General features: G+C 38.1%; 2 protein-coding genes and 1 pseudogene across 3 annotated transcripts; all 3 read left to right on the forward strand.

Annotated features, from left to right (window-relative positions):
• The first annotated feature begins 2,368 nt into the window (after positions 1–2,368).
• LOC132849057 (zinc finger protein 98-like) lies at positions 2,369–6,265 on the forward strand. Of its 2 annotated transcripts, none has more exons than XM_060875233.1 (5): positions 2,369–2,796; positions 3,160–3,235; positions 3,336–3,378; positions 3,504–3,732; positions 3,812–6,265. In XM_060875233.1, the coding sequence occupies exons 1-5, from the start codon at positions 2,452–2,454 to the stop codon at positions 4,913–4,915; spliced, it is 1,797 nt and encodes a 598-aa protein (XP_060731216.1). In that variant the 5' UTR covers positions 2,369–2,451; the 3' UTR covers positions 4,916–6,265. The 2 variants fall into 2 exon arrangements, with proteins under 2 accessions (XP_060731216.1, XP_060731217.1); XM_060875234.1 differs by having other exon boundaries at positions 2,370–2,790.
• A 222-nt stretch (positions 6,266–6,487) lies between these two features.
• LOC132849071 (zinc finger protein 835-like) lies at positions 6,488–11,246 on the forward strand. Its single transcript, XM_060875259.1, has 5 exons — positions 6,488–6,870; positions 8,319–8,394; positions 8,481–8,523; positions 9,611–9,848; positions 10,029–11,246. The coding sequence occupies exons 1-5, from the start codon at positions 6,532–6,534 to the stop codon at positions 11,121–11,123; spliced, it is 1,791 nt and encodes a 596-aa protein (XP_060731242.1). The 5' UTR covers positions 6,488–6,531; the 3' UTR covers positions 11,124–11,246.
• Positions 11,247–12,010: 764 nt separating this feature from the next.
• Positions 12,011–22,170, forward strand: LOC132849064 (uncharacterized; annotated as a pseudogene).
• Positions 22,171–22,200: the final 30 nt, after the last annotated feature.

The following is a 22,200-nucleotide window of genomic DNA, read 5'->3' on the forward strand; positions in this document are numbered from 1 at the left end:
TAATCACATGAAGATAAGAACAATACACCTGCTAGCGCCCCCCAGTGCTCCAGCAGGGCATAGACCCAGTCTCTGACAATACTACTTGTGAAGCTGTAATGTTCATGGAAAGATGTTCATCCTTCTCTTCATGTATTCATGTAATTTTGCATTCTCTGTGTATCTGTTTATCTGGCATAACATTCAATCTACAGTAAATCATAATCCAGATGATTTTAACAGCGCTATTACAAATATAAAAATAACTATTATGGTTGAAGGGTAATAGAATAAATAATTTTTTTAAACAAAAATTCTTTGTTAGATGCTAAAAATTTCAGCATATTTACACAAAAAGTATTCTTTTCCATTAACATATTTGTATTCTGTTTTACAATATTTACTGTGTCATTATTGAGCATCTTTGGGTCTCATTTATTAAAAATGCAACAAAAAAATTCTAAATCTGTGTACGGCTCACCTCAATTTACAAGTAAAGCGCTATTTATTACACATTGTTAGACACAGCTGAACACAATGGATGTGATGTGCTAGTGCATGACTTCATTTATTTATATGAGTGTTATATGGTAAACAAAAGTACAGTATAACCTGCTCAAAATGCTAGAGATTAGCATGTCAAAAGTTCTAAGAATATACTGTTGCCTGAAGTAGAGCAAAATAATATTTTTTTGACACTTAACACTTCAAATATATTGTCAAAACTACCTTCAGAAACCAACATTTTTCTTCTTTTCTTCTGTCACACATTGTAGGACTCCATGTCTCCACATTGTACAGAAGAAAAATGACAATTTATGGAGAGAATTAATGTAGTCAAAGAGATGATGAAGTCAAAACTAGAATACGTAATATTTTTACTTAGAAATCACCCACAAACCACTATGAGCTAACAGCAAGCTAATATATTTATTACTGGAGTATAAATGTTATAAACTTGGGTCGAAGATGTTTTGTTTGTGGGAATTACAGAAAGATTTGAATTCAACCATTTATTAATTTTATTTTTCCTTCACCAATTTGAAAAAGGCTACAACGTCCACCCACATACACAGTCACTAAGAAGCCCATGTGGAAGATACTAAAAAGTCATTTACTTTTATTTATGTGAGAGTTAAGGTAATATATGTGGTTTTATGAAATTTCCAAACCTTTGTCTTTACATTCTTAATCATTTAGACGCTCAGCCCAACACAAAAGGAGAAAACATACATTATAATTATGTTTTCATACATAAATCATGTTTAACATTGATTACTGTTGACGTTTTAACATTGATTAAACGTTGCATCCCATGTTGCATCCCAACCTCAGGTAACTAACCCAACCTCAGGCTGCTATAATAGTAATGTGTTCGTTCCAGTATTTCCGCACATGTAATATTGGTTGGACATACAGTATTTACACTGGTCGACGCTGTTTTTGTGTATTGTCTTTTGTGTATTGTCTTGTATTATTTGTTTGCACTGTCTTTTGTCCTGCACTGTCTTGTTTGTATTTTGTCCTGCACTGTTTGCACCAGGTTGCACAGTTGCACTTTATGAATCTAGGACTACTTACTAAGTCCTTAGCTCTGTCTTTGTTTTTTGTAGCACCATGTTCCTAGAGAAACTTTGTCTCATTTCACTGTGTACTGCAACAGCTATATATGGTTGAAATGACAATAAAATCTTCTTGACTTGACTTGACTTGATGTTTACACAGTTGGAAAAACAGCATGGATAAATTTCAGTCCAGATGGTTTGCTATTATTAAAAGAACTTACTTTCTTGTATTCAGTATCATAGGGTCTCATTTATCAAAACATCAAGAAAACAAGTTCTAAATATGTGTGTAAGACTCACCTGAGTGTACAATAACATTGCTATTTATTACACATGGGTGACACAGATGTATACACATGTGCTTGTGCATGACAACATTCATTTACATAAAATAGGCCTCAAATCTCTAACATCGGCTTAAAATGTATGGCAAAAAAAGTTTTTTTTTTCCTTTGGCTGAAGTAAATGCATATCTACACTCTACAGAAAATAAATAAATAAATAATATGTGGAAAGAATTCATGTAGTACAGAGAATGAATGTATTCATACCTAGGATACAGTACCTAACAATTAAGTTGCAGTTATTTCTAATGATGTGTAAGGGACATTGAGGACATGTCAATATAATGTCTTGAACTGTAATTGTTTTGTCAGCATTTCTACATATATTTCTATATTATTTGTACTAGCAAGAAGTGAAAATTATTGACTATTGTACCTTTAAAGGGGTTTCTGATAGAGTAAACAGTTTACCATCCCATTGAAAGCACCTTTACAGTAGAGGGCAGTGATCACGATGCACAAGGAAGAAGAAAACCTCGAAGAAACAATTAACGTGGAAAAAGAAACAAAATAGTTTTGTCATATTTAAAGCTGTGGATCAGACTTGAGACTCTATCTGAAGCATGTCGTGGAGGTGCAGTGTCCCTGGATGTGGGAAACGCAAACAGGCCAAAGTTAAAGGCGTCGTTTTTCACCGTTTCCCTGAAAAAGACTTGGAGCTTTGCAGTAAATGGTTAGCGGCTATCGGGAAGGTTGTAAACAAAACGGAGAAGAAATACGCGTCTTTACGAGTGTGTAGTCAACATTTCAGACCTGACGACTATGAGAGGGATTTAAAGGCTGAATTACTGGGATGTCCACCAAAAAAGGTTTTAAAGAAAACAGCAATTCCGACTTTATTCCAGACAAAACGCAAGCCGGGTAGAAGACCTTCTCAGATCCATAATAAAAGTCAACCTGAGGTAAAGGTGTGTGTTTGTTTTAGAGCTTTCCTGCTATATACATATACAGTACATACAAAAACATTCGTTTTTACTTATAGTATACAGTAACTAGCAAGCTTACCTGTGAGAATGCAAAGTATAACCTGACAAAATAACTTTGTGAATTTGTGTAATAGTTCAAAAGATGGCCAAAAGTATGTAGGCATCTGACCCTCACACATGTATGTGGTGGTGCTTCTTTGTCAAGTCAAGTGAAGAAGCTTTTATTGTCATTTCAACCATATATAGCTGTTGCAGTACACATTGGAGGATTCACGGATATTTGGAAGATGTGTTTTTTTTTTAATTTGTGGTTAAAAATGTATTATATTTATTCATTTTTGATAGGTTTCTTCTGGAAAGGAAAATGCACCTGCTCTTCACTTGACATGTTCTGAGGTTGAAGAAATATCATGGCGTAAAGGTAGAGGCCTGAGTTTAAACCTTGTTGAACACAATAAGCTAAGATTATTACTGACTTGGCTTGAAGTAGATGGTTTTCTTATTTACTTCTTTCCCAACAGCTATTAGGAGGCTTCAGACTCCTCAAGGATCTAACATTTTCAAGTAAGCAACTCCTGTTCAAATCTACTGTGCATCTATTGAAAATGTCTTGTGTATTTGTGTCCAATTTTATTTCAGAATAATTAAACAGTATACTAAATAAACAACAAGCAAGCCTTTTTTTGCAGGAGTCGCGAGGTGTTGGTGAACACACAGTGTTTGCTGGAGCTCTTCCAGTTCTGCTGGCTTTGTCATAAAGAGTGTTGTATTACCATTGAGGGCAGTGAGAGGCTGTTTTCAGTCACACAAGACTGTCAGAGCTGCAGCTACCACAGAGACTGGAGGAGTCACCCGCCTTCAGACGACACTACGCCGACCGTTCATACTGAGATACAACATACAGGGAAGCATGAAGAGGTGTGTATTTATGTAATCAGCTACTATGTCTGTATCTATACTATATCTATGTTGATGACAACATCTCTCTATCCTGCAGATGGTGGTACAGACTGGATCTACAAGTAACAAGTGCAGTGAGCAGAGCCAAGAACAAGAGCTCACCGAAGAGGGTGGGTCATACTTATCTAGTAACGATGAAGACACAAACCTGCAGGAAGAGGAAGTAAAAAAGAAAATAAAGATGTCTAAAATGAAAGACAGTTCAGACGAACAGGAACTAGATTTAGACGAAGAGGCCACAGACTCTGATGTGACCATGGATGAAGACATGTTCACAGCTTTAAAGGAGGACTGTCAGGGTAAACTTGTGGTGTGGTGTACACCATGTGGGGCCGAGGCCTCGCTCTCTTGTTCTGTCCTTCGACACAAGAAAGTCTACTGCTGTGCTCAGTGCGGTGCAGGTGACGATATTGAAACACATTCTGTTCGGTTTGATGATGTCGCTGGTTTTCAGAAACATGCAGAACAGGAGCACGGATCCAAACCGTTTTATATACTGTGTCAGGACTGTGGTAAGTTTGTCATAGCAAAAAAAGAGCATGTATGTGAGCATAAAATCAAATTCATCATTTGTCCAGAGTGCGGAAAAAGGTTCCTCACTGAGGGCGGCCTAAAGACACACTACACTCAGCTCCATTCGGATTATGATCACCCGTGTAAATACTGTCTAAAGGTCTTCAAAACCAGGTCAACAAAACTGGAGCATGAGCAGACTCATCCTAAAGAAAATCAACCGTACAGGTGTCCGGACTGTTCAGAGAAGTTTGACAATATTCACAAAAGAAATAACCATGTTAAGTCGCACCGAGGACCACATAAATATGTGTGTGATGTTTGTGAGAAAGGCTTCAGGGATATTAACAGGCTAAGGAGACATAAGCTAATTCATTCTGGAGAAAAGCCTTTTAAATGTCAAGTATGTGAGCGTTCCTTTAACCGAATGGAAAATCTTGGTGCTCACATGCGTGTCCACACTGGAGAGAGACCTTTTGTGTGTGAGGAGTGTGGAGAGTCGTTCAGTCACAACGTCAGCCTGAAGAACCACAAGCAGAGACGCCATGACTCAGGTTTGACTCAGGAAAAAGAAGTGCTTAATGATGTACAGAATAAGGGGATGAGTGCAGCAGTGGGAGCTCCATAGTAACGCTCTGACTGCCTTAATATAAAATGCATCACATTGGGCGGCAATGGAGAACATTTTTTAGGTTCTCTCTGACTTTAGTCCAGGCAGAAAACAGGAACAGTATCCTTCGAAAGAAACTGTTAACGAGTCTGATTTATATCAGCAGATCATGTGAGACATTTTGGAAGTTACAGATTTTGATGCTCTCTTTGTTGTCACTGACTTAATGATATCCAAAGAGGCTGTACTGTGTACCATCATAACAAAAGTTTTATCCCTGAAGACTCCTGCAGTGTCTTTGTAAAGCAGGCACTTAAATAAACAATAAGCAGAATTACTTAACTTCATCTGTTTCCTTTACTAGTAACAAGTCACATGGTTATTCGTATAGCTTCACATTTTTGACTGCACAACAGTATCTAGAGCGAACAACCATCATTGCAGATATGAGGAAGGACAATGCTTAAAATGTTTGCAAATTCCCCACAGGATGTCCAAAATATTCTCTATACACAAGGGAAAAATTAATCCTTTTTAACATCCTCTACATTGCTATTTCTCTGTAAACACACATGAAGTCATGTCTCACGCTTATGAAGAACTGTTGATCTTTTTCTCATGCACCATGGCCTTCTTTTACCAAAGTCATTCTTAAAGACTGTGAAATATAGGAAAATATATAATACATGTATAAACAAAGGGTAACCTGTTGTAAGACATGAAAGATTGTATGCACCCAGATTCCACTCCCAAGATACACATCGGAAAGAACTTAATGAACTAATGAATAAACGTGATTAAATTGTTAGTATGGGAGCGGCAGCAGGACATCGAGGATCGCCACTAACAAGGGGTCTATGTGACTGTGATTACCATTTAAAGTGACCATTTGGGTGATAACTGTAACAATACCAATCCAAGGTGTACTTGACCATGATTAACATTTAAAGACATCCTACTAGACGACAATGTGTGACCCAGGCATTTTGGAGATACTCAGTTCTTACACTGAACCTCATTTAAACTACAAAGACTGAAAACAGTATAAAATGCTTACATTTACAGCATTTAGCAGACGCCCTTATCCAGAGCGAGTTACATTTTATCTTGTTTTTTTTTCATACAACATGAGCAATTGAGGGTTAAGGGCCTTGTTCAGGGGCCCAGCAGTGGCAGCTTGGTGGTTGTGGGAATTGCACTCAACCTTCTGATTGGTAGCCCAACACCTTAAGCACTAGGCTACCACATCCCCTGCAGAAATGCTTGAGAAGGATTTGTCCTGTGTGTTTTCCTTGACTCTGATGAACCCAAAGTATTTCACGTGTTTTGTTACTGCTATGTTGGAATAAACTTCTTGTTCTTCATTAAGATCTTCACCCTCATCCTTTAATTTTCTTACAGTTTTGTATTTCTTACACTGTGTATGTCCAAAAGTATGAGGACATCTGATCAAATCTAACATACTGATACGTTAATGAAGTATTTGATATGAAATTAAACTAAAAAAAAACAACAACTTAGGTGTCTAGAAAATGTGTGAACTGTGTGTGTGTGTGTGTGGGGGGGGCGTGTTTGCGGTTTTGTTTTTGGTGGATGTGGCAACCCTGCTTGCGTTATACGTGTTTATCTGAAGCATGTCGTGGAGGTGCAGTGTCCCTGGATGTGGGAAACGCAAACAGGCCAAAGTTAAAGGCGTCGTTTTTCACCGTTTCCCTGAAAAAGACTTGGAGCTTTGCAGTAAATGGTTAGCGGCTATCGGGAAGGTTGTAAACAAAACGGAGAAGAAATACGCGTATTTACGAGTGTGTAGCCAACATTTCAGACCTGACGACTATGAGAGGGATTTAAAGGCTGAATTACTGGGATGTCCACCAAAAAAGGTTTTAAAGAAAACAGCAATTCCGACTTTATTCCAGACAAAACGCAAGCCGGGTAGAAGACCTTCTCAGATCCATATTAAAAGTCAACCTGAGGTACATTTATAGATTTTTCGACTCAAACATCAACTGTGTACTTTTATTTGGGTCAGTTTTGTTTTGAGAATACGTTATTTTACCTCACACAATATTCTTAGCTTACAAACACTAATCAATTTTACGTCATCATGCAGCGTCAGAACGTCCGCCATTTTTAAAACCCATTTTCTATTCTAGTTTATTTTCCCCTTTTTTTTATATATATTTTTGCAAATATCAAAACTGGTGTTTCAGAGCTTTAGTCACTTAGTGCTTTGGACATTAATTACCATACTTGTGTCTATAAAAGTATCTAAAAATATATATAACAGGAGATTAAACTCCCATTTATCTAGTATAGATACAGATACATCTCCTTTATCCTTTACAAGGTCACAACAAACCAAACATAAGATTAATAAAAAAAAGTTCTGGACATTTTCCATGACTTCTAATTTGATTTGTATCATACACAACCATGTACACAGAACAACACTCAGTGACGGCTTTTTTAGAAAGTCCAGGTCATAAAAAGTCCAAGCATAAAATTAAAATGTTAGAATAAAAATAGAATTTAACTATAAATCTAGAAAAGTGAAAAATATGTAGGAAGCATAACTGTGAACTAAATCTACACTTAACGCAGGCATAACCCAACTGTTTAATCCCATACAGGAACATTTTGTTTATGTATTTGAGCCGTAGATTTTTTTAATTTTTTTTTTAATCCACTAACCGAACACATTAATCCCATACTGACATTATTTATAAACTTTTTTTTGCTTTATAGCTTTCGTGTTTGGATAAGTGTTGTCAGTTCCTATGACCTCAATAATGAACATAACTATTTGTTGTGTTATAATAAACTAATTCATATAATACTTAAAGGTGGGGTGTACAATGTTTGAAAAATGCTTCAGAAAACTGAGTCGGGCCGACCAACAAAGCAAACATGTAGCCAATGAGCAGAAAGGGGCGTGTCTTCTCAATACGTGGCGGAGAGAGTGTTCAGTGTGCATGTCTGACATTAGCATAAAGGGGAGTGTCTTGTCAATATGCGGCAATATACCTGCTGTTAACTCTGCCTCGGGTTCTTGTTGTTGTTCGTTGTCTTTCGCATGAAACGGAACTAAACCTTTCACAGTACAACACACAGTACTACAAAAACACATTTTTATTAACCTAGTATTACTCATTTATTGATAAAAATATACCCTCGGCCAGCTGCCCCAGCACATACAGAATGTATGTGTGGGGTGGAGCTATCAAAACGGGTAACACCCATTTGGGTTAGGGGCGTGTTTGTTTTGGTGATTTCAAATATCAACATTGGCTTTCAAACATCGTGCACACCACCTTTAACAGCACCGGTCACCACGTGGTAGTATAATATCTTCAGGGCCAGACTTGCTGATAACTAAAGTTGGAATGTACTACATATAATCTTTATTTTTTTGATGTTAAAGGGGTTTTCTGGAAAAGAAAATGCACCTGCTTCAGTCACAACATGTTCTGAGGTGGAAGAGAGCTCATGGATTAAAGGCAGGAGGAACTTCTGATTATGCATGTTAGCTTCAAGTTATTATCTACTCATGGATTCATTTGGATTTATTTTTTAATCCTCACAGCGGTCAAAAGCCTTCAGACTCCTCAAGGATGTAACATTTTTAGGTAAGGGACATGACTTCTTTTTTCTCTCTTGGTTTTAAACAGAAATGAATAGTATGTGTAATTTCACTGTGTATGATTGTGACACAAATAATAACTGTGACACAAATAAGATATAAAAATGGCAGACATTTGTTGGCTGTGTTTCTATTAACCCCTCTTGGACAGAAATTGAGGATTTCTTCTTGGACTGCCCTCAATTCTGCCTAGATTCCTAGCACCAACATGCTTCACTGCAGAGTCACCCATCTTTGGATGAATCTACACAGACATTTCAGAAGATATATTAATGCATGAAGATGCTAATGAAAAGTGCCCCCACCCTGATGCCGCCACCACCATCACACACACGCACACACAAATTATACTAACACCACCATGCTTTTTTGCATGGCTTACTTTCTCTGGTTACTAAGAAGTGCTGTGTATCTCCTAAGGCTTTGTTTCAGTTCTTACATCTCTTCTTTTGTGAAGTATCTCAGCAATGACCGTCCTGTCCTGGTGGATAACTCCAACTACTTCAGAGCTACCCTTGGCCTCTTGTTTACTGCTATTGACTATTGCCTTCTTATCTAATCACTGAAATTTTGTGCACAGCCTCCTCTTGGCAGAGTCACTAGTCTACCATATTCTATCCGTTTATATTTTTTAAGGGATATAATGTTGCTCTGTCTTCATAATCTTTTAAGTTTGTGGTTTCTGATTATATATCCAAGCCATGATTAATACTTTTCCAGAACTTTGTTGTCTCCTGTTTGCACAGTTTGCTTAAATTTTCCATCATCTTGTAGTGCATTCCAGGAATAACTGTATTTATGTATCTTGTAACCTTTAAATTGCACACAAATTCACTCCATTCTACAGACTCCTGACTTCTGGTGGCAAGCATAGGGGTTTTATTCGCAAGCACTGATTTTCTGCTAACTTCATATTATGGGCTATTTTGTAGATTCCTGATATACAATCTTTATCTTATCTTTTTCTTTATTTTATTGCAGCTCCAGAATGTAACACAATAAGAGTAATAGAATGAGAGGCTTTACAAGGCACTGAAACAGAAATTCTGAAAATCTGTCCTTATTTTTTTCAGGAGCAATGAGGTGATTGTGAACACACAGTGTTTGCTGGATCTCTTCCAGTTCTGCTGGCTTTGTCATAAAGAGTGCTGTATTACCATTGAGGGCAATGAGAGGCTGTTTTCAGTCACACAAGACTGTCAGAGCTGCAGCTACCACAGAGACTGGAGGAGTCACCCGCCTTCAGCTGAACCTACTCAGATCATTCATACTGAGATAGAACATTCACTGAAGCATGAAGACGACGAGGAGGTGTGCAGAAGTATTTGTTCTTTCTCAAACAACACGAGCACATTTAAAAAAGTGAAAAGTCTTTGTACTACAGTTTCATAAAATAAATTATATTAAAGATCATAAAATAGAAAACAGTGTGCAGTAATAATACTAATATTATCCTAAGTGTCCTTAACAAAAGCTTTCTGTATCCTGCAGGTTGTGGTTCAGATTGTGTCATCTGATAATGAGTGCAGTGAGCAGGTGTTTATCGAAAAGGATGGGTCATATTTACGTAGTGATGATGACGAAGCAAGTCTGCAGGAAGAAGATGTGAGAAAGAAAAGAAAGAGAAAGTTTAATAGTAAAGACAGCTCTGATGAGTGGGAGCCATGTTTAGACGAAGAAGCCACAGACTCTGATGTGACCATGGATGAAGACATGTTCACAGCTTTAAAGGAGGAAGGTCAGGGTAAACTTGTGGTGTGGTGTACACAATGTGGGACCGAGGCCTCGCTCTCTTGTTCTGTCCTTCGACACAAGAAAGTCTTCTGCTGTGCTCAGTGCAGTGCAGGTGACGACATTCAAACGCATCGTATCGAAACGCTTCCTGTTCGGTTTGATGACGTCGCCAGTTTTCAGAAACATGCCGAACAGGAGCACGGCTCCAAACCGTTCTACAAACTGTGTCAGGACTGTGGTAAGTTTGTCATAGCAAACCCTGAATCCAGAGGTTTAAAAAAACATAAATGTGAACACAAGTCTAAATTCTTCATCTGTCCAGAGTGCGGAAAAAGATTCCTCACCGAAGTTGGCTTAAAGTCGCACCACACGCAGCTCCATTCGGATTATGATCACCCGTGTAAATACTGTCTAAAGGTTTTCAAAACCAGATCGGCAAAACTGGACCATGAGCAGACTCATCCTAAGGAAAATCAACCGTACAGCTGTCCAGATTGTCCAGAGAAGTTTAGCAGCATTCACAAACGCAATAACCACGTCTCATCCCACAGAGGGCCACATAAATATGCGTGTGATGTCTGTGTGAAAGGCTTTAAGGATATTAACCATCTGAGAAGGCATGAACTTATCCATTCTGGAGAAAAGCCTTTCAAATGCCAAACATGTGAGCGTTCCTTTAACCAAATGGACAACCTCACTTCTCACATGCGTGTCCACACTGGGGAGAAACCTTTCACATGTGAGCAGTGCGGAGTGTCGTTCAGTCACAACGTCAGCCTGAAGAACCACAAGTTGAGACGCCATGAATCTGGTTTGACTCAGGAAGTGGAAATGATAAATGATCTAGAATAAGATGTTTATAATAAAAGTCTATTGAGGGTGCATATATTAAGCATGTAATAAATAATATTTTGCCTTTAACTCAGTTGTACTTTCTCTCTTGTGCCTGCACAATAAACACAAATTACAGAACCATTTCTGGGAAAACTTATTTTTATTGCTTGACGATTTCACTAAAGTGTGTTTTAAGGAATTTCACAGGTAAAACACATTAGTAGTAGCTGTAGTAAGTTTATGAACGCAAAAGATAAAACGTACACAGCTTTAAGGAGTGCAGAGATCATGTCTGAGTGTGCAGCAGTTTTGTGTGCAACAAAGTTGTAACATAAATACTAATATTTTTATAGGTAGAGACAAGATTTTAAAAAACCTGAATGTCTCTGTATGCTCTAACATTACAGTTTCCTTTCTCTGGAACTAAGAGATAGCATGACAATGCCCCAGTGCACAGAGCTCTATGAAGACATGGTATGTTTAATTTTGACGTGAACGAACTCGAACCCTTACCACAACCCCACTGAAAACATCTGGTATGAACTGGAACGTGCCGGACATCATTGTTGGGCCACATTACTGCCCTAACCCCCATAGCCATGGAAACACTTCCCAGAAGAGTGGAGCTTATTATAAAAGCAAAGGGAATGGGATGTTTATGTGTCCATATACTTTTGTCTGTTTTAACCTTTGTGTCTTATACAGATTTCTATACTGGTTGCAACTCCATATCTGACAAACATTCGTTTATAGACATTTACAGAAATTAGCTTTCATCTAGGACGTGACGTAATTCCACGGAATATGATTGGCTCTTGAGCAGGAACTTCGGAAGGCAGATCTGCAACCTGATTGGCTCATCAGCTTGGCTTCAGATAACAGAGCTGTGTTGTGGAAGTTGTATACTGGAGATACTGGATGTACTGGATGTACTGGAGAATGGTTTGTCAGGTCTGTTAGATGTGACATGGATGTTACCTCCCTGCACTAACACTGAGGTAGTATATATAGACATATAGACCCGTGATTCGGCTATTAATTAACATAATTAAAAAGCTGCGTGCACGCGCGCATCGGATTGCTGTTTATTAAATGTGATTATTAACAATCAGTTAATTAATAAGTTAGTATTTGCGACTAACGTTAGGCATATTAATATCAGTGGTGCTGAAAAATGGCTATAATTCAAACCACCATTTGTTAATATGGTGAACATTTCATTATTCACATCTGTATCTCTCAGTATCTTTTTTTTTCTTGTTAAAATAATTGTATTTATTTATTTATTAAGTTCAGGTATACAGAGAGGCTGGTGCTGGAAAACTTTATTGCTGCTAAACGAAACTAACACAGGAACTAACTTGTCTTGCGGATTGATACACAGGAATAAATTCATTCATAAAGCTGTAACAAGCATGTCGTTTCATTCATGTGTAAATGATACCGTTTGAATCGCTATAGTAGAAGAGGAATAACTGTGTAAACAAAGGAATAAAAGAATGTGCAGTTATAAGTTAATAATCCTAAGCCTTAAATCCTAAGGCTGAGAACATGAACATGTGTATAACATGAGCTCTTTGTGTATCTTCCATGTACACATGCACCCTACTATAAACAGTACATAATGACCCCAGCAGATATAAATGCATTATAGTGTCTAATGCATGTTTACGAGTAGCATAAAAATGGAACAGTTCTTTGTGAAATTTCAATTTGTAAAAACATGGGAATGTTTATTTACCTTTGTTTACCCAGTGCTGTCACAAATGTACATCAAGACGTGTTTATCTATAGAGACTTTCTTGAGCTATCCATGTTCACTTGTGATGTCACACTCCACAGCAGTAGTATGAAAGTATGATTTACAGTGATTTAAGGTCAGAAAAGAGCTAGTTGTGCAGTCTCTTTATCTCTGTACCAATGTTATTGTGTAGAAGTTCAACAGCAAGTCGTGGAACTCTACACACCGAAACCCAACAATGCTCTATACAATCTTCTTAAAGACTTCTCATGATTAAATAATTTATTTGTTTCTACAGATTGAAAAAAGACAGATAGTTAATTTTCCATTCTGCCAGCAGATGGTAATGTACACAGGCTCCCAATTACAAAAAATGTATTTTGTAAGATATGGCAAAAGAAAATTGCTTCCTTAGATTCCTGAGAGTTTTGTGCTGGAGCTATGAGCTTAGTAAGGACTGTCTGAGATTGTATACAGATTGTATCATTTGACTAAGCAGTACACATTTTATAAAATAAGGTTGTAAGGCGTTCCAAAAGAATAAAATATACAAAATACATTATGGTATGCATTATGTATAATATATGGAGTTCAGCCCTCAGTACTAACTCTGACCTCCACCAGCAGCCCAGTAGAATGGGTGGAAGAAGCCCAGCTGAAGTGTGACCATATGCAAGAAAGAGAACATTTGAAGAAAGAATCATGAAGAAGGTATGAAAATTATCTTTCATAATCCATTCATCCATTTAACATAGCTTTCTAGAAGTAGCCATGTTAACTGTCTGGCTAAAGTGTTGACCAGGGAGCTAGTTTAATGCTATGAGAAAGACATATGGTATTTTGTAGTTATTTATGACTTTGTAAATACTAATACATATAGGTAGGAAAACCAACTCCAGCATTAATGTAGAGCTGTAGAGCTTTCTAAAGGTTCCTGTTGTATTGTAATGTGTTTCTGGTGGTCTATAATGGTAGGTATAATGGAAAGTGTTGTGTCTAATAGTTCCTGATGGCATACCCAACTGATGATACAGATGATATCAATCAAATTTTACTACAGTCCTCTACTGGATTTTTCTGTCCTTTTCTTTTACAGCTGCATGTTACAATCCAAAACGGAGGGCCGATTCAGCTGACAAAATGTCTGCAGTGCTGTACTAAATATCACTGTCCATTCTGCAAGCCTGAGATTTTTAAGCCAACCGTGAAGAGCAAAGTGAGGAAGCACATTAAAGCGCATGAAAAGAGAGCTGTCAAATTTAAAGGCAAGCGACTGCCCAGTGCACATGCTCGACAGGAAATTAAATATTTTTACCATGCAACGATTGTACATTATTTATATAATTTTATTCTTTTCTATATAAAAATATACTCCATATACATATTTCTTTCCAGAATATGCAATCTTTAAATGTGGCTTGAACTGCAAGGCTGTTTCACATTTTCACTGCCCAAAATGTAGTAAGTTAGTGGAGAAAAAGAACAAGTTCCTGGAGCATCTGGTGAAATGTGTGGGCACAGTGGCACATGGGGATAGAGAGAATCTCTTCTTGTTAAAGGAGGACCTGCAAAATGTGTCTATTAAGGAGGATGTGGATAGTTGTGATATGTCTGAAGAGCAGGAGAGTCACTCAGCTGTTATTCTTGAAGAGCAGGTGAGGCTTATTTATTTTTCTTTCTTTCCTTTTTTCCTTTCTTTCACTTTTTCCTTACTTCCTTCCATCCATCCATCCATCCATCCATCCATCCATCCATCCATCCATCCTTCCTCTTCCTTCCTTCCTTCCTTCCTTCCTTCCTTCCTTCCATTGTTTAGTCGTTTCTTTTTTTATATCAAGGGCAGGAGAGCAATTTTTACTCATCCGTATCAAGCATGTATTATGAAGAAGATGACCCACATACGGTTTTAAAAGGGAAAAGAAAATAAAGAGCAGGCTGATTAAATCGGTTATTATTGTGACAGCTATAGCCATTACAATGCCTGAAGATTTCTGTTAATAAATTCAACATATAATGAATTATGACATGACATATATATCCATGTTCACCAGAAGAAAACCTGCTAGAAATATACTCACACCATGTTCATGTATAGCTGTCAAGATGAGAGTTTAATGACAGAGTAGAGCATTTAAACTACGTGGCAAAAAGTCTGCGTACCTCTGACCACCACACCCATTTGTGCTTGAGCATATCATTGGGGTTAAGTAGTGTTCAGTGGAAGAACCACATATGGGTATGATGGCCAGAGGTAATACTTGTAGACACACTTGATACTAGAAACTTGATGACAAGGGCTTTATTTTGGTCTTATATTTTATTTTTATTATTTTATAGCTGCATGTTACAATCCAAACTGGACGGCCGATTCAGCTGGCGAAATGTGTGCAGTGCTGCACTAAATATCACTGTCCATTCTGCAAGCCTGAGGTGTTTAAGCCAACCGTGGAGAGCAAAGTGAGGAAACACATTAGAGCCCATGAAAAGAGGGCTGTCAAATTTAAAGGCAAGCAACTGCTTTTGTGTGTCGCTGCTGCTGCATATTGTTGCACAAACACTCAATTAGATATTTTACAAAAGTATTCATTGTGTATTATACATTTGCTACAGAATGATCCATGTAAGAATAACAAATACCAGCTTCCTCCTTCTTCTTTTTTCATGTTATAGTTGTTTTGTTGCAGGATTTGTAATCTTCAAGTGTGGACTGAACTGCAAGCCTGTTTCACATTTCCACTGTCCCAAATGTCACAAGTTATTGGAGAAGAAGAACAGATTTGTGGATCATCTGAGCAAATGTGTGGGCACAGTGACAAGTGATGGTGGAGGACAAAACCTCCACCAGGCTGAGAGTCATCGTGTGTCTGAAGGAAAGGAGAATATCCAGGTTCCTGAAACAAAGGTAGTAGAGCTTGTTCTTGGGCTGTTGTGGGTTTTTTATTTTTATTTGTCACGCAAACTAAAAATTGGGTCACAGATTGTTGTATGATGTACAGTAAATGGCACAAGGTATTTAGCTAACTTTTACATGTTTAGCTTTTACATTTTTACAACAACAACAGTGACTGGCTTCTTTTATAACATTACAACATTGTAATTGTGTATAACATTGTGTATAACATTCTGTATAACATTGTAATCAGTTCCTCATTCGGAGGGGGCACGGTGGCTTAGTGGTTAGCACGTTCACCTCACACCTCCAGGGTTGGGGGTTCGATTCTCGCCTCCGCCTTGTGTGTGTGGAGTTTGCATGTTCTCCCTGTGCCTCGGGGGTTTCCTCCGGTTACTCTGTTTTTTTCCCCCGGTCCAAAGACATGCATGGTAGGTTGATTGGCATCTCTGGAAAATTGTCCGTAGTGTGTAATTGTGTGAGTGAATGAGAGTGTGTGTGCCCTGTGATGGGATGGCACTCCGTCCAGGGTGTATCCTGCCTTGATGCCCGATGACGCCTGAGATAGGCACAGGCACAGGCTCCTTCTCAATAATTAAAAGTCAAGCCAGCAAATCTGAATGAGGAACTCATTCATTCATTCATTTACTACCGCTTATCCGAGCTTCTCGGGTCAGAGAAGCTCGGATAAGCGGTAGTAAATGAATGAATGAATGAGTTCCTCATTCAGATTTGCTGGCTTGACTTTTAATTATTGAGAAGCCATCAACTCAGAATGTCAGAAATATCACCATTGTGAAGTCAGTGAACATCATTAACATTGCAATATTGTAGTTGGGTATTGTTCTGTTGTTCTTCCCAATTCAGGGCCATATACAGTAAATACCAGACAGTCGTCATGGTCAAGTGGTATTTCTTCATGTTAAGCTCTTTTTTCTATCAGTAAAGATAAATATGCTACTTGCCGTTAAATAAAGAAATAAAGGCAAACATCCAAAAGCACCTGAACAAACACTAGGTTACAATTACCACTATTTAGTGTTACACTGCTATGTTACGTGGTATGTTAGGGATGTGGTAGCTTAGTGTTTAAGGTGTTGGACTACTGACTGGAAGGTCATGGGTTTGAATCCCAGGTCCACCAAGCTGCCACTGCTGGGCCCCTGAGCAAGGCCCTTAACCCTCAATTGCTCAGTTGTATAAATTGAAATAAATTGTAAGTCACTCTGGATAAGTGTGTCTGCTAAATGACAGCAATGTTAATGTGACGTTATAGTAAATGAGCCGTGGTGTTGACAAGCTGTCTGAGATCTTGTGTAATTATAACTCTACATTTATTATAAACAGGTTGATTGTTTTCTAAGCCTAAGTATGTTTTATATGATAAGTGTATGTAAATAAACATTCTGTGTGACTTTTATTGTGAAAATCAGCCCTGACTAAAGCTTGTGAAGCGACTTGTTTCTGAGGTAACGGTGGAGCTTTCGGTTCTGTCAAGAAACATTAATGTCAAGCGTGTTATCAAGATGGTGACTAAATGTTGTGTGCCGGAATGCAGTAACAAGGGAAGACGTTCTTCTAGACAACATTTCCACAGATTTCCGAAAGATGTTGAGTTTTGCAGGCTGTGGCTTGTAGCCATGAAGCACCGACTTGCCGCCGGTGTTATTAGCAGAGACAGTGTGAAACACCTCCGAGTGTGCAGTGATCACTTTTTACCTCAGGATTATAAAAAACTGTCTTTATATAACGCTCTTGAACATTCCGCGGTTCCGTCTGTTTTTACGCAAAATTTACCTCAGAGCAGTAAAGCTAAGGTAAGCGCGCGCGCACGCGCTCGTGCATCTGACTTTAACAGGCTAGTACACTGTCAGAAATAAAGGTGATAAGTACAGCTATGGTTATAAACAACTTTAAACCTTTTATAAGTCTGTTCTAGAGCAGTTCAGTATGAAGTGGTAGGAATATATATATATATATATATAATGTATATGTATATAGATGTGTGTGTGTGTGTGTATATATGTAATATATATACACACACACAACTTTCCTATACAAGGGACTGTGTACACTAGTCTCACTTTGGTACTTGACAATTTTAGGGCACTTCTTTTGGAAGTTGTTAATATGTTTGATGCTCACTGTGTTTCCTGTTAAAGTTCATCTTAACCTTGTGGCAGCTTCCAGATCCAGCCATGAGAAAGATTTCTATATGTTATTCGTTTGTCGTTCTTAAAGGCTATCTGATAGTGACTTTTGGGATACCCTGTAGTGTAACAAACATATATACGAGCATAATGGTATACACACATCCATATTATTTGCTCCTTTGCTGTTCTAATAATCTCCACTTTTCTTGGGAAGGCTTTCCACTAGATTTGGGAGCATGTTGTTGAGGATTTGAGCATTAGTGATGTCAGGTGGATCTGGGTTGCAGTCTCTGTTCCAGTTCATCTCAAAAAGTGCTCAGTAGGATTGAGTTCAGATCTCTGGAGTTTTTCTACTCCAACCTCAACAAGCCATGTCTTCATGGAGCTCTGTGCTTTGTGAACAGGAGCATAGTCATGCCATAACAGGTTTGGACCACTTAGTTTCATTAAATGGAAATTGTTATGCTTCAGAATACATAAATATTTTAGACAGTTTTGTGCAGTTTGGGGAAGAAACACATACAGTATGGATGTGATTATCAGGTGAGCAGGTAGGCCTCTTTGTTGATACCGTCATTGATACCATCACTGACTGAAAATTTCTGAAAAGAACTGACATAAAAAAAAAGCTCGTTTTATAGCTGATTTACTAACAGATTGACAGTCTGACATTTCTTTACAGGATTTCTGCCTGGATGTTGACCCAAGACCAGCGCTTCCAGTTCAGTCTGAGGTTGTATCATTTCCTCAGACCGATCACAAACCCGCATTCACCAACCTACGTGATACTGCATCATCTTGCACTTTTGTTAATTCGAGAATGACCAGAAAAGGAAGATCTCAGAAGGTATTATATGGAAACTTGTAATGAATTCATGAGACTAGGCTTTATTTATTAATGAAATGAACTGCAGGTCGGTTGAACTGCAACTGAATTGTCAAAACAAAATTTCACTGCACAATGTTTATTCATTATTTTTATAGATGAATTTGGTTGAAGAAAGCACTCCTGATCCACTGTCAATATGTTCCAAGGTGGAAGAGAAGTCATGGCGTGAAGGTTGGGAATAAAATCTGTTGCTAAATTAAAGTAAGCAGTTATCGCGAAAGGATTCTCATTATAGTATTTTTCTCATTTTCTTCTATAGCTGTCAAGAGCCTTCAGACTTATCAGGAAACTAGCATTTTTAAGTAAGTAATTCACTTTTTATTTCTTTCTCTTTTTATTTGTATCTCTCTCTCTCTCTCTTATTTATATATATATATATATATATATATATATATATATATATATATATATATATATATAATATTGTCGCTGTCGGGCGGAATCCTTGTATCTCCAAAACCGTTATTTTTCAGGAAATTAAAAAAAACGCCGTACCTTATCTGCAGTGCACAGGGTTTAGTCCGCGTTGTCTTGCGCTAAATTCCTGTCCTTAGAGGAGCACCAGAACTAGCGGGGGTCAAGATTTTTTTTTTCTTTGAGCCCAGTGTTTTGAAGACATTTACCTCAGAAGACATGTTGATTCGTTGCGACTCTTCTTGAGGAGAAATATGCCGTGAAGCTCTCCCACGGAGTGAGGAAGAGGTGGACAGTTGAAGTGTCCAATGGAGTTATGAGATTTGTGTTCAAGCTATTTTCAAGACTTTAGATTGGTTAATAACTTGTAAAAATAACAGACCCACGTGGGGACTGACCAATAGCATCGATATGTGAAAAAATATGAAATTTAATGAAATATATAATATATATTTTATATATATATATATATATATATATATATATATATATATATATATATATATATATATATATATATATGGTCTGGGAACACCTGCACATCCATCCATTTAATTGGCCAATCGTGGGCCACAGTGCAATGGAAAATGATAATGCAGAATTCAGGTCAAGGGGTTCAGTTAGTTTTTATACCAAATATCAGAATGAAGAAAAGTTTGATGTGTGTGAATGTACAGACTTTACAGCCCAGACAGTATGGGCTGGTTTGAGTTTTTCAGAAATTGCTGATCTCACACACAACGGTCTCTAATACAAAATGGTAGCACTGAGTGTTGTTGACCGTCTGAAAGTGGACAGATTGGTTTTGAACTGCCAGAAAGTCTGAAGGAACTCAAATAATTACTCTTTACAACTGTGGTGAGCAGAAAAACATTTTAGCATGCTCAGAATGTTGAACCTTGAGGTGGATGAGCTACAACAGCAGAAGACCACAGTCTTAACTTCACCTCCTGTCAACCAAGAACAGTACTCTGAAATTATCATAGGCATGTTTTCATAAAAAAATGGTAACAGTTATTGTGATACCTGCAATATACTAGACAAATATGTGTATGTCACAAAATTGTATTGTATCACGAAAAATGTATGTCTATACTTTGTGCTGTGTTTTAAACCAAATTCAGCCATGTCACTTTTAGGTTTTGTAACTTCTTTCCAATAATTCAAATAAAGGAATGGCATTTTTTTTCCAGGAGCAGTGAGGTGATTGTAAGCACACAGTGTTTGCTGGAGCTCTTCCAGTTCTGTTGGCTTTGTCATAAGGAGTGCTGTATTACCATCGAAGGCAGTGATAGGCTGTTTTCAGTCAAACAGGACTGCCAGATTTGTGGCTACCACAGAGATTGGAGAAATCACCCGCCCTCAGCCGATCCTACACAGAACTTTCATACTGAGGAAGGACATATACTTGAGGATGAGGATGGTGAAGAGGTATGTATGTATGTATGTATGTATGTATGTGATCAGTACCATATAACAACTACCCACAATCCCACTGATTAAGCTGAACCTTTACTTGACGCTTGGTAAGATATTTGTGCTATTAGCTACATATGACCTACAAAGGTTTAGCATCATTACTGCTTGACTTGTACATTTACGATGTTAGATTTTATATTTACACTGGCCTGTCTCTAGCAGGCTGGAATCTGAAGGTCAGAAAGCTAGACTAGCTCTAAAATGCATGAAAAGTCTGCAATAGAGGTCAAAGGGCATCTTTTATTTTATCAGAAACTCTTAAAAGCAAATAATGTCATCTATAATGTAGATTGTTTAAAGTTGTTCCAGGCATTTTTAACAAAAGCTTTCTGTATCCTGCAGGTTGTGGTTCAGATTGTGTCATCTGATAACGAGTGCAGTGAGCAGGTGTTTATCAAAAAGGATGGGTCATATTTACGTAGTGATGATGACGAAGCAAGTCTGCAGGAAGAAGATGTGAGAAAGAAAAGAAAGAGAAAGTTTAATAGTAAAGACAGCTCTGATGAGTGGGAGCCATGTTTAGACGAAGAAGCCACAGACTCTGATGTGACCATGGATGAAGACATGTTCACAGCTTTAAAGGAGGACGGTCAGGGTAAACTTGTGGTGTGGTGTACACAATGTGGGACTGAGGCCTCGCTCTCTTGTTCTGTCCTTCGACACAAGAAAGTCTTCTGCTGTGCTCAGTGCAGTGCAGGTGATGACATTCAAACGCATCGTATCGAAACGCTTCCTGTTCGGTTTGATGACGTCGCCAGTTTTCAGAAACATGCCGAACAGGAGCACGGATCCAAACCGTTCTATAAACTGTGTCAGGACTGTGGTAAGTTTGTCATAGCAAACCCTGAATCCAGAGGTTTAAAAAAACATAAATGTGAACACAAGTCTAAATTCTTCATCTGTCCAGAGTGCGGAAAACGATTCCTCACCGAAGTCGGCTTAAAGTCGCAACACACGCAGCTCCATTCGGATTATGATCACCCGTGTAAATACTGTCTAAAGGTTTTCAAAACCAGATCGGCAAAACTGGACCATGAGCAGACTCATCCTAAAGAAAATCAACCGTACAGCTGTCCAGATTGTCCAGAGAAGTTTAGCAGCATTCACAAACGCAATAACCACGTCTCATCCCACAGAGGGCCACATAAATATGTGTGATGTCTATGTGAAAGGCTTTAAGGATATTAACCATTTGAGGAGGCATGAACTCATCCATTCTGGAGAAAAGCCTTTCAAATGCCAAATGTGTGAGCGTTCCTTTAACCAAATGGACAACTTCACTTCTCACATGCGTGTCCACACTGGGGAGAAACCTTTCACATGTGAGCAGTGCGGAGAGTCGTTCAGTCACAACGTCAGCCTAAAGAACCACAAGCAGAGACGCCATGAATCGGGTTTGACTCATAATGAAGTAGTGACAGAGTGATTTACAAAAACACTTGAGAAAGAAGGATGTAGTAAATTATGTACTGAGGTATTAAAACTGTTGCCCAGTGAAACAGAGATGTGGCCTCAATTTACTTTAAAAT

The sequence above is a fragment of the Tachysurus vachellii genome, chromosome 7 (genome assembly GCF_030014155.1).
Source record: "Tachysurus vachellii isolate PV-2020 chromosome 7, HZAU_Pvac_v1, whole genome shotgun sequence".
NCBI lineage: Eukaryota > Metazoa > Chordata > Actinopteri > Siluriformes > Bagridae > Tachysurus > Tachysurus vachellii.

Bases quoted from the DNA above. Each gene is read 5' to 3' on its own strand.
- LOC132849057 (XM_060875233.1), top strand. From the start codon at position 2,452: ATGTCGTGGAGGTGCAGTGTCCCTGGATGTGGGAAACGCAAACAGGCC. The intron at 3,236-3,335 runs GTAGAGGCCTGA...CTTTCCCAACAG, and splicing joins AGAAATATCATGGCGTAAAG to CTATTAGGAGGCTTCAGACT. The intron at 3,733-3,811 runs GTGTGTATTTAT...TCTATCCTGCAG, and splicing joins ATACAGGGAAGCATGAAGAG to ATGGTGGTACAGACTGGATC.
- LOC132849071 (XM_060875259.1), top strand. From the start codon at position 6,532: ATGTCGTGGAGGTGCAGTGTCCCTGGATGTGGGAAACGCAAACAGGCC. The intron at 6,871-8,318 runs GTACATTTATAG...TTGATGTTAAAG, and splicing joins ATATTAAAAGTCAACCTGAG to GGGTTTTCTGGAAAAGAAAA. The intron at 8,524-9,610 runs GTAAGGGACATG...TATTTTTTTCAG, and splicing joins CAAGGATGTAACATTTTTAG to GAGCAATGAGGTGATTGTGA.